At 37.4% G+C, this 15,528-nt stretch overlaps 1 protein-coding gene across 3 annotated transcripts in view; it reads left to right on the top strand.

The window, feature by feature from the left end:
- Positions 1-15,528, top strand: part of LOC149191461 (uncharacterized) — a 311,627-nt gene that overhangs the window by 209,019 nt on the left and 87,080 nt on the right. For 2 of the 3 annotated variants that reach the window (XM_089406242.1, XM_089406241.1), the window contains one exon: positions 2,994-3,029. The exons of the other annotated variant lie outside the window; for it this stretch is intronic. In XM_089406242.1, the coding sequence (XP_089262368.1) occupies positions 2,994-3,029 (36 nt within the window). The remainder of the gene's footprint in view (positions 1-2,993; positions 3,030-15,528) is intronic. 3 annotated transcript variants of the gene reach the window in all.

The following is a 15,528-nucleotide window of genomic DNA, read 5'->3' on the forward strand; positions in this document are numbered from 1 at the left end:
TTCTTCACCAATTAGCTTCTTCTTCAAGGTGTAGGTGCAGACTGGATGTGATTGTCCAGCAGCCCTAAATTCTCGCACGTGTGACTGTTTACATGCTGTTGTAGCCTCTTTCCTTCTTCGCTTGAGTGCCCATCCTCTTCGCTTGATTGGGAGGCCTTATAGGCCTTGTTTACTAGCCCAAAAACAGAGAGATATGTCACTGTAGTTTTCTGCTATAATGACCGCAGGCAGACCCTTCCTTTCTTGCACGCGTAGCTGTGATAATCCTAGAAAACAGTCCCTTTCACCTTGGCTTCTTTCTCTCTTCCTTCGCTGCCCTAGAAGGCCTCTTCTTCATCCTTTTCTTACCCTCTTTTCTGCGCTGATTTCAGAGTGAAGTAAGTGCTTTGTATTGGAGTGGACCAATGTTGCACGAAGCGGAAGCGTTTTTTGGAAGCGGGGACGCCGAAGCGTCATTTTCCAAAAATCTAGGAAGCGAAGCGTCCGCGGAAGCGTCTGCTATATATATATATTTATATTTTTTGCATTTATACTCAAAACAAACATCCCGAATACCAAATTAATTGTAGAAGACATGAAAACATGCATATTTTTGCATAAATCAAGATAGATATAACATCCATTGTACATTAATGATTAATTATTCGAGCATCAACCATTTAGATGCATCAACCATCTAGAATCTAGATTCTTCTGTCTAGCCTTTGCCTCTACCTCGATTGTCTAGGGATATTAGTCAACATTGCCCAATTTTGATCAAACTACTTAATTCAAGACTTAAAATATGGTAGAAAAAGCTTAACATGCTTGATCGATGATTTTGACTTGATTGAAAGGTAATTTTTTGCTAAGGGCGTGCCGCGTGACAAAGGAGTTCAACAATAACACCACCAACACTAGGGTACATATAGGGCTTGGTGCTCTTGATTAAATGCTAATCGCATACCTTCATACTTGATATAATCTAATGAAATGCCACAATCCCATTGATCCTGAATTCCTGAAAACTGTTGAGTCTGCTGAATTTTGAATAGGATATGAAATTCTATTTTCTCCATATGAAGTCCAATGAGGCTGGAACCACTCTCAAACATCCTGAGTCATTTCATGGTAATGTTAAAAATTTAAGTAAAAGGATGAAAATGAAAAATAAAGGAGAATGTCACTTTTACTTTAAGAATTTAACATTACCATGAGGGAGCATCTGCTATATTTATATTTTTTTTGCCTTCATTCGTCACCCTAACCCAAGGTGGACCCACCCCCAACAAGCAAACTCACCTAAAATTAAAAAAAAAATTGAAAAAAAAAAAACGATTTTCTAAACGCTTTTCTGGAAGTGTATGGAAGCGTACGGGAAGCGTACGCTTCCTCCTCCGAAGCGCCACGCTTCCGATGCCCGAAGCGCCGTACGAAGCGCGCTTCGGCGCTTCGGAAGCGGCGCTTCCGTACAACGCTTCCAAATTTCCAGGAAGCGTCTAAAAATGCCGAAGCGGCGCTTCCGAATTCGGAAGCGCCGCTTCCGGCCAAGCTTCCTAGGCGCTTCCGTACGGGACGCGCTTCGGGGCTTGGAACCGTGGGGGGGGGGCTTCGTGCAACACTGGAGTGGACAACCTCTATAAATAGAGTTAAGTGCGTTGTATTGGAGTGGACAACCTCTATAAATAGAGGTCTATCCCTCCATTCAGACCGACTTGTCAACTGAATGTAGGTCGACTCGTCCATTGTTTGTAGGCTGACTTGAGGACTGCTAGGAGGCTGATTTGTTGAGCAGACTTCGGATAGTTTCCATGGTGGTGTAGCATGCTTGAAGCAGCTTCTTGATGGTGCCATTGCATAGGAGTAGACTTGACTTTGCTTGGAGGTTCTCTCTTTGACTTTATTACATATTTATACAAGGTGTAACATGCCCTTAAGGCCTTCAACATTTTCTTTTGACTGTTCGACTCACCTATAGCACTTTGACATGTGCTAGATCTATTTCAATGAGCAAGGAACTCATTGACAGATATTAGAAAAATAATATTTCTTTTCTTGAATAAGCACAAAAATCAAAAGTACATTTATGAAGACCGAACCTAGTTACACTTCCTTCAACAAATAATGGGTTGAGGAAAAAAAACTCCCTAGAGTGAACTCACTTGCTAGTATAGTCCTAAGCTACCTGGGCATTTTACATGACTCATTTTTTTCATACTAGAATCATTTTTACACTATCCCCACAGGGCTGCAAAATTTGTACAATAGACTGAAGAAAAGAAACAAATGAAATCTTGATGAAGTCTGGAATTCTAGCAATGATTTGACAATGCTGGAATGTCCTGACGTGTGTTCTGATCATGAAATGGTTGACAAAACTTCAAATGCAATTTGAGTGGTCAACAAGGCCTTCATTTGTAATCATATCATATAATTTCTCATGCATTTATTTAATATACTGTTTTATCTTAAATGGATTTCTTTATCTTGTTCCAAATATTTTGGATATTTGTGATTTGAACCAGATTGGTTGGTTACACCTTGCCCTCAAACCATTTATTCATTTGTCTAGGGGAGTTGATCCTCGGTGGAAGGCTTGACATGTCATTGCCTTTAGCTTTGAATAATGATCACATTGACATATTTTTTGTTTTTATTTTTAATCGAGATTTATGGAAAATGAAAAAGTTATGGTACTATGTTAGAAAGGTGTTGGTATTGTTACACTATTATGCATATTTTTAGGATATGAAAATTCATGTAGTAGGAAAATAAAAATATGATCTTTCTCACAATTCATTTAGTAGGAAACTAAAGATATAAAGATACGATCTATCCTTAAAATGATTCTAATATTATTTTCATAAGAAATTTAGTTAATTCCAAGCATTAGATATTGAGCTCATTTACATTTTGTTGGAATAAAGTAGAACATTAATTGCTTTTGATTTCTATTAATTCATTGGTTCTGTCTTAATTGTTTACTATTGGAACTTGTCTTGTTTTGTCATTAGGGCAAAGATATTCCTATAGTTCATCGAGTTATCAAGGTATCATTTATACTCATAATATTTTGATGTTATCTGAAAGGACATTTTGACACCCCTCTAAATATTGTTCTAATTAAATAAATCACTAATTATAGTTATAACACAATCATGTATAGAGAGTTATAAATTGTTCTTATTCTTAGATGTTTTCTTTTTATGGCAAGTACAACTAAATCCAAACTATTTGTTATGATATCATGTTGATACGTATTGTGTAGATTAGTGTTTCCACTTTTTTTAAAAAGAAAGTGCATTTTTCATTGAATTTTCAATAAGTTTACATATTATGGCTAGGGGCTGATGAACTATTATTGTGATCCCCCTTTATCTACGTTAGCAAGAGAAGCCAGTATGTTAGTCTCATCCTCAATTTCTCAAGTTTCAACATCTTTCTGAATGACAATTATCTTATTTTTCATTGAGGTAGTTCGGTTTTTAAGGTTGAGATTTCACACGAGTGAAACTTAGTGAAGCACTTGTTGAAGGTGGCCCCTACATGTCCTCAATAGGAAGGAGAGACCTCTAAGACTAATGGTTCCCCAGATTTCTCTCCTTGTTGTCTTATCACGCAGATAATTTTTTGTTTTAGAATTGAATGGGTAAAGAAATTGGAAACAGAATTGGTTGAACAAAAATATATATAAAATATTGAAATTTTGACAAAGATTCAAATTTTTCTCATGTACATAACATGGCAGGGGTGAATTAGAATACAGTGAAAGCCATTGCGTCAATACATATCTGAATTGAAATACATTAATATTGAGGCTCTCAATGGCCTGCAAAGTCGAAATATAATTTATGTTATAGTCTACAATCAATTGAAGCGACATAATGTAATATCCCTTTTAAAGAGATTACCCTTGGGATGAAATTCTGGGTTATGGTTTCAATAAACACATGATAGAATTGTATTTTATAACAGTATTCTAGTGCTTCTTCAATCTATAAAAAAATGATGATCTTTTATTGAATGCACAAGTAGTATATACAAAAACTCAAACAACAGTTGATTCCACCAGCAAACACTATAAATTAGGCCAATTCAACAAGTAAATAGCAGACTTACAAAATCCACAGTTTCCCAATAACACAAATGTAGTTTCTAGGCTTACAAAGTGTAGCTATCCCTTGCTCCCACAAAATCACACTTGTAGGCCTCACTGCTACCCTGCACCGTTAGTCAGCCCCTGCTGCCTCAATGCCTAGCCAATCAACACCCTAATTTCACCCTTAGATCCTCGCTTTCAGCCAGCTGCAGCCTTAGATCCCCGTGCAGGGTCTCCTAGGCTACTTGCTGCCCTGAATCTGTCACTATGCCAGTTCGTTGTAGGTTAAAACCAACCTCAGACAAATGCTGCCCTTCACTACCACAGACAACCAACCTGTTGCCCTTTTTCTAGCCTTTGCTGCTTCAAAAATTTAGGTTCCAGCCCTTGCTTGCCTCAAAAGGATGGCTCCCCACCAGTTTTTGCCTTAGAAGAATTGGTTCCAGCCTTTGCTGCATCAGGAAAATAGGTTCCAACCCTCGCTTACCTCTGAAAGATGGCTCCCCACCAATCACTGCCTCAAAAGGGTTGGTTCCAGCCCTTGCTGCCTTAGAAACATAGGTTCCTGCCGAAATTCGGTCACCTGTAGCATGTAATGTTCCTTATTCTGGTGTTCCTTATGGCATGGATAGGATGGACTTTTAGAGTTGGGGCAGACAGGTCACAGGTGCAGGTTGGCATCCTCAGTGGGCCTAGGGGCTTTTGAGGAGTTTTTATGAGGTCTGATGGCATTCGCTTGGTATAATCCATCATCCGCACAGTTCGCCTTTTGTTCCGTTGCATTCCAACAACTTCCAAAAAACAGAGTTATTAATGGGCCTGACTCAATTAATTACGCTTAAGGTGGCATTTCGGGAAGAATACTTGGCATAACACCTTAGTGTAATAGCTCGTTGAAACCGAAACAAGAAGATCTATAGGACGAAATGGTTAGAACTTAGAAGTGATTTTCAGTGACATAAGGAGGCATGGTGGCCAATTTAACCTTTTCCCACATTAGAAAGAATATTTTAATTGAAATAAAAGAGGGAAAAACGCTCCATGATTAAAATAATAATAAAACAAGAGGTTCTAGAGGGATCCATCAGATTTATAAAAGAGGAGGAGGAGGCCCGTTAGAGGACATCTTGGCTTTGATATTTCTTCTTGTATGAGAGGTTGAGAACCCGGTTCTCTACTTCATTGGTAACCCCAGGACGGAAATCCTCGGGTGATTTAGTGAGATTGGGCGAGTACCCATCTCCCCTAGGCGAATTTGTCCAAAATTCACAGGAGAGCTTAGTAGTGCATTTTAGTTCAGTTTTGGAGGGTCAGTTTCAACATTGGAGCAGATCAGTTTGGAGACCAGATTATCTATCCCAGCTATTTCCGCATATCATCATGTACACTCTTTCAGTTATTTATTATAATGAAAGTTGAGATTATTTCTGCTCATTGTGTTATTGAATTGCATGCACTCTATTGGTTTTATTTTACATGGCAATTTTCTGTTAAATGAATGATAATTTTTATGGAGAATTTCTGGTTGAGTTGAATTTTTTGCAAAATTAGTCGAATATTCCATTTGGGATATTACAGTGGTATCAAAGCTGGTGTTCCTGCCATCCTGAGGGTTTATATGGGAGGTGCTGAAGATAGACCAAAATTGTTGAAGATTCCCTTTTACAGGCCACATGAAATTGTCTTTCACTTTATAATTGTCCGACAAATTGGCAATTTGACAAAAATATTAAAAACCCAACAGTTTGATCAAATTGGTTTGAAAAGAGATTTGAAGAAATTATAGTGGGGCCGGATTAAGGAGCGTGTATAAAAAAAATTAGGGCTGTAAAATCCTTTGAATAGGGATCGGAGGTTGAAGTGGCCAAAGGGACCGATTATGCTTTTTTTGGGCATGGATTATTATGAAGCCCCAAATTTAATATTGATTGACTTTATTTGAGGTAGCCATGGACCAATTTTTTTTTAAGAGGCCGAAAGTTGAATTGGTCACAGAGAAATCGCATGACAGTGCCCCGCCACACTCCAAGAGGGCTTGATTCACTCGCTGAGTTTGCCATGAACTGGAGAAGGACGTAATACGTTGAGTCAATTTCTTATCCAGAAGGCCGAGTTCTAGGTGTTGGGGACACGATTTATCTTTCCTAAGGGCCACAGTCATCATTGGTTGTGTGTGCATCTGTTGCGAGCTTCGATGCGAGTTTCATGGAGTGAGTTGGGATGTTGAGCTGCTATGTCAACATTGTGTGAAAGAAATGTATGATGCGCAATCAAGCGATAGAATGAGCAAGGAGAGTTAGCATGTTAACTGCGCTGAGCGTGTATGCAGAGCGCCGACGGAGGGCTCATCCTTGCCTTATGAAGCAACAAAACTTATAGCTTATTGAATTTAACGTAAAAATACACAAAAGGTATTTTGTAATAACAATTTATTAACATATATAAAATGTACATGGATGATGAATGTTACAATGAGGACCAACATATATACCTAGGCAGGTGTCCTTTTATGACTGGGCATGTCTTTTAGACATGCCTTTTCATTTAACTTAATGACTATTTAACATAATCAATTTTTAATTATTTATATTCATTTTATTTTATGTAATTTATATTCGTAACATTGCCCCTTCCTTCAAAAGATTTGTCCTCAAAGCTATGTTCTAGACAATTTTCTTCATCTTGCGTCTCGTAACTCGACGTTACTGGTAGCTCAGCTTATATAATTTGATTCGCTGGTAACACTGTATTGGAACTAGTTTTTTTTATTTGTTTATATTGTCTTGAAACTAGGGTTTCTCTATTTCCCCCTTTTTATTCCTTTTTTTAATGATTTTTTTAATTAAATTATATATATATATATATTTTTTTTCCCATGGAAAAATCATAATTTTCATTATAATAAAGAAAATTACATGCTGAAGATGCTAGGTAGCATATGAGTAATCAGTGGCTTGGCCACTATCTGTACTGTTGTCTCAAAAATATATGTCAATCCCATCGAGGGGAGACTACTATGAATAATTACATATGAAAGTTCAGTAATATATAGACATAAATATGCTATAATTCAAATATATACATAAAAAATTTGTCATAAAATACTCAAAAAATAGGGCCCTCAGCCCCATCAAAATTGCCCATCCATAAATGGGCGATGATAGTAGCTGTATGATTCCATGTCCTGTAGCTCTTGTATCAACCAGATGCCCCTTGGCAGGTGCGAGGCTTCCTTGGATAGGAGATCGGAAATATTGTTGCGTTCCCTGTAAATATGATGACAAGAAGATATGTCAAAATGTGTTCTCAGTCTCAAAGCATCATCCAATATGTGTCGAAGAGTGTGTGTGTGACAAACAATTTGTTGATTAAACCATTTAATAATGATCTGTGAGTCACCAAAAATCTGCAAATTTCGACATCCTTTAACAAGTGCAAAATATACTAAATGCCGGAGAGATATAAGTTCAGCAAAATTATTTGTCCCTCCCCCCAATCCCATTTGTATCCTGTAGGAGTGTGTATGATTTATATGAAGGTGTATGCCTCCCCCACATCCATGTTGCTGGGCCGATCCATCAAAATAAGCCCATGGCATATCATAGTCAATGATTTTCGCTGTGTGTGATGTTGCGAGTAGGAGGGTCTTGGGCATCCTCTGGTAAACTAAGATAATCAATGGTGAGTGTAGCTATGATATTGGCCCAACATGGTACAGTATCAGTAAAAATTATCTTGTTCCGTTGTAGCCAGATATACCAGCAAACCATTACAGGTAGGTTCCGACTCTTGTGTGTATGAGCAGTTGTCCACCATTGGTGCCATGCCTCTCGTGTATCCAGTCTAGTCCAGTTATTTTGAATCTGTAATAGTGCAGTAACCTTGGACCAGATAGATGTAGTGGTTGTGCAACTAAGGTATAAATGATCACATGTTTCCATTTCCTTCTTGCACAATACACAACCAGTTGGGCCATGAAATGTGCGTTTAAGGAGGTTGTCTGCAGTAGGAACCTTGTTCCGAAGGATACACCACATGAACAGTTTTGCCCTGGGGAAACCTTCAGCTTCCAAAGAACAACCCACCACCACTCCGATGCTATGGGTCTGTGTTCGACATTAATAAGAAAGTTTCCATGTTTGGGGGAGTATTTCCCATTTGGAGAGTGTGTCCAATTTAGTTCATCCTCTCACTCTGTAATCCGGACATGTGATTCCAACAATGCTGTTTTATAATTTTGCCAATTCACCAGCGAGCATGGTGGGATATTTAGTGTAATGGTGTTTTTCCAATCCTGACGAAACATATTAGTGTGCTCAGGATCTGCAATTTGTGCCAAATTCGTGTGTCCCGAGTCCGATAGATGTTGAATCAGCCTAGGTGGAAGTAGGTGAGCATTCCCACAACCGATCTAGGGATCCTTGCCAATCCGAACCAATTCTCCAAGTCAGTCCATCTGTACATGGTTCAATGTGTTGAGTACCGCCCGCCAGACCGTGGATATGTTGTTCTTGTCCCATGTAGGTAGCCTGATCCAATCATGCAAATGTAATGGGGAGATGTACTTTTGATATATAACCTCTGTCCAAAGGTTCTTTGATGATAGGAGATTCCAACCCATTTTTGCAGCCAGTGCACTAGCAAAGTGTTGTCTAGGTAAATCCTCTCTACGGACAGAGACGATCCCTCTAGCCCAATGAGTGGGTCTAGCAACCGAAGTGACAATCTACTAGACACTTTCCTAAGTTACAATTGAAAAGAGAGACGAAGAAGATGGCCTACCTCAATCTGATGCTATCTCGATCTCCTTTGTTGAAGACCTTGAATCACTTGCATCATGGGCTCGTTCCTACTGTTCACAATGTTTATGCACCTGCACAAGAGATCAAGACACAACAAGGCATGCAAATACAAATAGCATATTCAAAAGTAACCTACTTAACTAATCAAGGAATGTTAAGCTAAATGATACATGAGCATACACATTTAGGGAAAATGAACCAGCAGTTGTATATTAATAGAAAATAAAGGGAAGCATACAACCAAGCCTTGATGTTGATAGGCTCTCCTTGAATGAATATCCAAGTCCAAGCTAAGCTCTCCAAGCACTCCTTCTCCAATCCAAATGAGTAGCATATAGGCACAATCTTAGCATAAGGGTGCAAATAGGCATAGACCAACCATTTGGGAATGGGAGAGGATGAATATATAGGCTGGGAAAGGGAGTTAGGATCTCTCCAAAGATAGGATTAGGCCCTTATCTCAAGGAGGTAGCTCATAGGGATAAGGCCAAGAGGTCAAGTTGGGAGAATTCGACCTCATCTATGTCGAACAACCTCCAGTTCGCCGCTTTGGAAGCTTCTAGATCGCGAAGCTTCTCATCCTCTTTGGGAAAATTGCCTTTTTGGGATCATCGCAGGTATATGAGTGAACAGAGCGATGCCATCATGGGTCAAGTACAGTGCAACAGGCGACCATCGCTATTTTGAGTCTCATAAGGGCGATGATTCTCAAATTAGGGTTTTCGAGCTATTTCCTTCAAGGGAAGCTTAAGGCATTTTCCAATCAATGTTTTCAGAAGGATCTGGGCTGCATATATGAATGAGTAAACTGCATAATGATCATGTTTCAGGCACTTCGGGGTATGTCACGGGGAAGTGCAAGAGGTGTGACAAAATACTGTGTAACAGATGCCCCCTAAAGCATGAAGGCAAAACGAGGAGTGATGGTTGAGATGCTTTATGAGCTTTTGCAAGGACGAGGACAAACACTGTCAGGAGACCTGCAAATCAATGACACATATACATATACATATCTGAGATCAAAAACATGAATCCACAGTATGGGCGCAGCCATCCGGATGATAAGGACTATATGAAAGGATCCATGGTATGGGCGCAGCCATCCAAATGAGAAGGATCATCTGTGAAGGGTATGGTCACAGTCATCCGTGTAGTAGAAACATGTGTACAATCATGAATAACATATAACTCCATGCAACCTGAGTCATATCAGACAAGACTCAGGGTCTTGTGCTCCATCCCGACCCGATCAAAGTATGAATTCTAACATGCGAATGAATGTGTTGAAGTCGAACATGCTAGAAAACCACCTGATTACCGACCAATGATGTGGACCATTAATAGGCATGAGAGAAACCACCAATAATGACAATGGCTCTCAAGGTATGACAGTACAATCCGTGAATGTGATAATGAAACTGAAGTCGAACACTTGTGGAATCATCCAATCGAAGGCAAATGATGAAGACTTGTCGTCGGATGCGAAGAACTTGCCATTAAGGCATGCAAGCTCTAAGGTATTGAAAGGGAGTTTCTAAGTCATCTTCCTGCATTATGAGCTGAAGTCGACAGGAAGCGCCCGTCGAAGGAGGGCAATGATGAATCCCCCATCATCGACATCAAACAAAGAATAAAGTGGAATGAAATGAATAAGATCCAAGACTGTAACAATGGGTCAGACAATGTATAGGTAAATAACTACAGATAGGACTTCTCTTGAACACTGGCGACACGACTCCAGAGTGTGGCAGCATTTGACTCAACATAGGACTAAAGGTCATGATGAAAAAATGGAATAGTCAAATGAGAGGCAAAAATGGATCACCCAAACCCGGGAGGACAAGTGACTGAGTGAGGATATCCCAAACCCGACATGAAAGCAGAAGAGTGTCATGTTCAAGAGCGACATGCTACCTATACAAAGGATGTTTCATCTTCATTTTCCCCTACTATTTCTAGCGAGTAGCCCAATTATTTTTATTACAAGCTTGAAGGGGATATCATATGCTTGTCATGTAAGTTCATTCTTCAAATGAATCCATCCTAGTAAGTTTTACGAGTGTTAGGAAGGAGAAATTCGGTCTCATCATGGTGATGAGTCTTTCGTTGTAAAATTTTAATGAGTTCGACGTAAGAACAACTTAGTGTCTTTTTCATATTTAGAGAGTGTGAAAAAGAGACGAAAAGAAAACTCCATCATGTCCCTTTTTGTAATTTGTCCCTCGAACCCAAAAGGGTAGAAAACAATATTCGAGAGAACCTCTTGACCATATTGACCAAGGTGTACCTTTTTCGTAAATAGTCAATCTTAGCCTAAAAAAAGGGTAAATGTATACTGAGATGAAGTCAATTCATTTAATTTATCGAGTTCGAAATGACAAATACTCGGCGATCTTTTCAGTTTCCGAGAGTCAGAAAAGAGCTTAAAGATGACTCCAGGGGGGTTCCTTTTTCGTTATTTTTAACGAGTCCAAAAAAGAGATAAAACAAAAACTCGTGTGAATCATTAAAAAATTATCATTGTCCATCAAAAGTACCTGTAACTGCACAAAGAGATTCACCCATCACTGATATCGAGGAAATATATTAATAAAATATTGACAAAAAATGACTTTAAAACTTATAAATAGACCAAAAGTAATTTTTTTTTACCATTTCACCCAAGTGAGTTTTGAGAGTGCATTTGTGCCCTAATTTGCTCGATTTTTAGGTGACCAGTGCAGGAGATCCGGAGCATCATTTCGCGAACCGTTTGCAATAGGTAAGAGGTCTATCCTTGCTCTTGCAATTCATCATACATTTATGCATTTTTAATAGAATTTTGCATGCTAAAAGGAGGGATCTTAAAATTTTAATTGCTGGCGATCATTGCGGATTTCCTCATCGGACCCACGATGATCGCGCCCGAGCCCAAAGGCCCTCACGATGACATCACTCTGTTAATAAAAACAGGCGCGATGGCGCCGAGGCGGAATTTTGTAAAGGAAAAACCCTTTTTTAAGCAAAAATTCTTGATTTTGATCCATGAAAAAGTCTCTAACTTATGTTTAATGATGTTTTGCAGGAGATCATGGTTCTAGAATGGAAAGAAAGAGGCCATGAGGCCGAAGATCACCAGGCAGCCCAGGATCCAGAATGCATTAATGCTTTGAGAAATTGTGGGTTGTTGAAGTTCTTCAAGGCCATAGGATTGAGAGCTTAGATGGAGCTGCTGCTGTATTTGATCGGCTTGTGGGATGCCGATTGTGAACTCTTCATAATAAAAGATCAGGAGCTAGTACTGGAAGAAACGGAAATCTATTTCATCATCAGATTGTCTAGGAGGGGAGAGAGAGTCCAACTCTTTGGATCTTGCCCAGGGGGTGAAAGTACTAGCAGTCTTGTCAGGAGACATTGCCCAGGTTCAGAGATGACCATGGGCAGGAAAGTAAAGACAACAACAGTCACTAACCTTCCCTTGAGAACTATCTTATTCACCATAGCTTGCGTATTTGGCACGCAAGCTCTCCATGAAGCCTCCCAGTCGCAATTTCATTATGCAGTAGATTGTTTAACTCCCACAGTCTTCAACTGGTGTGGAGGACTGCTAGATAATATGAAGAGGCAGCTAACCAAAGGTAAATGAGGGAACCTGAAACAATTTGGTTTCGGTTCAATACTGGTTACTTTCTTCCTAGAGCGGGTGCCCTTGTTTTGGAACCAGTTTGCAGAGGTACCAGATCCTCTCCCCCAGGATCTGAGGCTAGTGCGTTGGAGTCAGCTCATGCCCCGAGGAGGAGGGGGCCAACAGATGCATTTCCCTCCACAATTTTTCAGTTGGCTACGTCGCCAACTACTTGTTGTGGATGATTATGCTTATGTTGACACAGATTTCAGATGGGATCCGGATCTACCTCTGCCACCAGGAGAATAGTGGACTAACGCAGGTAAAACTTGTTTTTTGATTTTTCAAGTTTTATGAATTTTTTGTAAAAATGTAACTGAGATGTAACTTATGATAAATGTGTAGATGTTGGACCAGAAAGACCGCCTGGCATGTCGCCAATTGCACGGCGAGCAACCCATTAGATAGTAGGCGCTGACTATGAGGAAGGGGCGGACCCCTTGGTAGAGATGGAGCGTAACTTGGACGTGATTACCAGGGGTATCCCAGAGTATGATACCATAGGTGAGGTGCCACTGCGATGGCAGAGGCACACTGTAGGAGTATCAATGAGGCTGCGTCGACTGTTAGGCCGAGTGATATGAGCGATCTCATGCTACCATGAGCATCGTGCGTGCTGATAGCCTGTCTAGCTACTTTTACACATTTTGTAGGCTTTGAAAGCCAAGTGTCTCAAAACACTTTATTTTTTGAGATTTTGATGTAAACATTCTGACAGACACGATATATTTACAAAAGATTTTTCAGCGAAGATCACATGAGACATCATTTGTCGACGCGTTTCGAACCAACCAGTGTGGTTCATCGTCAGGACAAGTTGAAGAAACAGATCCAGCTTAGCAGGTTAAATAGACAGAGCAAAGCCTCCAACGGCTAAAAAGACTAACAACTACTTTTGACTAGGTACCGGGATCAAAAACCCTATTTAATAAAAATGTTATCCTAGGGGGACCAGTCCTTTAAATAAAAATAATATTATGATAAAAAATATTAATAAATAATTAAAATATTAAAAATAATTAAACAGTTATGTTCAATTAGTACCTAAAAATAATTCATGATAATAGTTAGTTAAAGATAAATAATTAAAAATTATATCTAAGGGAAAAAATTACTCTAGAGGGGGACCATTCCTCTAAATAAAAATAATATTATGATAATAGTTAGATAAAAATATTAATAAATAATTAATTTTTTTATTTAAAATATTAAAAAATAATTAAACAATTATGTTCAATAACTAAAAATAATTCATGATAGTAGTTAGTTAGAGATAAATAATTAAAAATTATATCTAAGGGAAAAAAATTTTCATAGAGGGACCAATCCCTTAAAATAAAATAAATAAAATAATTATGTGATAAATCATAATAATAATAAAAAAAAAATTATTAATAAAAATTATATAATAATAGTTAGTTAAACATAAATAATTAAAATTATATTTAATTATTAAATATAATTAAATTTATATTTAAAATTAAATTATATTAAAATATAATTAAATTTATATTTAAAAGTAAATTATATTATTAAATTATACTAAAATTATATTTTAAAATTATATTATATTAAAATTATATTAAAATTATATTATTAAATTATATTAAAATTATATTTTAAAATTATATTACCCTAGGGGGACCAACCCCTTAAAATAAAATGATTTAATGATAATATTTAATTAAAAATTAAAATTTTTATAAGTTAAATTAGTAATTAAAAATACATCATGATAATAGTTAGTTACAAATAAATAATTAAAAATAGGACCATTCTTATATGAATAAATGAATATAAAAGAGATTAAAATGAGTCATCCTAAAAAAAATAAAAATAAAAATAAAAATAAAAATAAAAATAAAAAATAAAAATAAAAATAAAAATAAAAATAAAAATAAAAATAAAAATAAAAATAAAAATAAAATAATTCAGAAAATTGGGCCTGGAGTATGCCCTAAAACTGCTTCTGCTTGGCTAAGAGCTCGTCTTCCTCGGACGTAAGGAAACAGGTTAACGGCCCAAGACCCAGAGGCATCTGGCAGGAGTGATAGCCTGCTCCCTTACGGACCACCAGCGGGTTATTTCAGGTGGCGTGGTTTTCCTTGATAACAGTGATGTGTTAAACTAACATTCGCGGATAGCAGCCAGAGATGGCTGTCCTCACTGTTGGTTTGACAAACTGAGTTTGATAGGTTTTTCCACCTTTTGAAAAAAAAAAAAAAAAAAAAATAATTCAGAAAAATAATAAATAAATAAATACGTCAGAAAAAGAAAAAAGAAAAAAGGAGAAGACTAGGTCGAGAGTGCTGGGACCCAACACCGACTGATTTTCCAGCCATCATCTCTATTGAGATTACTCGGCCTCTTTTCAATCTCAAGCGCCTCCCTAAATTTCCGATGATGGAAGTGCGAAACCTTAGCAATAACACTAGCTTTAGCTGAGCACGCCGAGAAAACCAATCATCATGTTTGTATTGAGGAAGCTAGTGTTATTGCTAAGGTTTCGCACTTCCATCATCGGAAATTTAGGGAGGCGCTTGAGATTGAAAAGAGGCCGAGTAATCTCAATAGAGATGATGGCTGGAAAATCAGTCGGTGTTGGGTCCCAGCACTCTCGACCTAGTCTTCTCCTTTTTTTTTTATGTTTATTTTTATTTTATTTCTGACATATTTATTTATTTATTATTATTCTGAATTATTTTATTATTATTATTATTTTATTTTATTTTTACTTTTATTTTTATTTTGATTTTGATTTTGATTTTGATTTTGATTTATTTATTTATTTTTTTTTTTTTTTTTTAGGATGACTCATTTTAATCTCTTTTATATTCATTTATTCATATAAGAATGGTCCTGTTTTTAATTTCTTCTTATTTTTAATTATTTATTTGTAACTAACTATTATCATGATGTATTTTTAATTACTAATTTAACTTATAAAAATTTTAATTTTTAATTAAATATTATCATTAAATCAT

This window comes from Pinus tabuliformis, chromosome 2_2 (genome assembly GCF_031772625.1).
Source record: "Pinus tabuliformis cultivar Carrire ecotype Pingquan chromosome 2_2, CPIR1, whole genome shotgun sequence".
NCBI lineage: Eukaryota > Viridiplantae > Streptophyta > Pinopsida > Pinales > Pinaceae > Pinus > Pinus tabuliformis.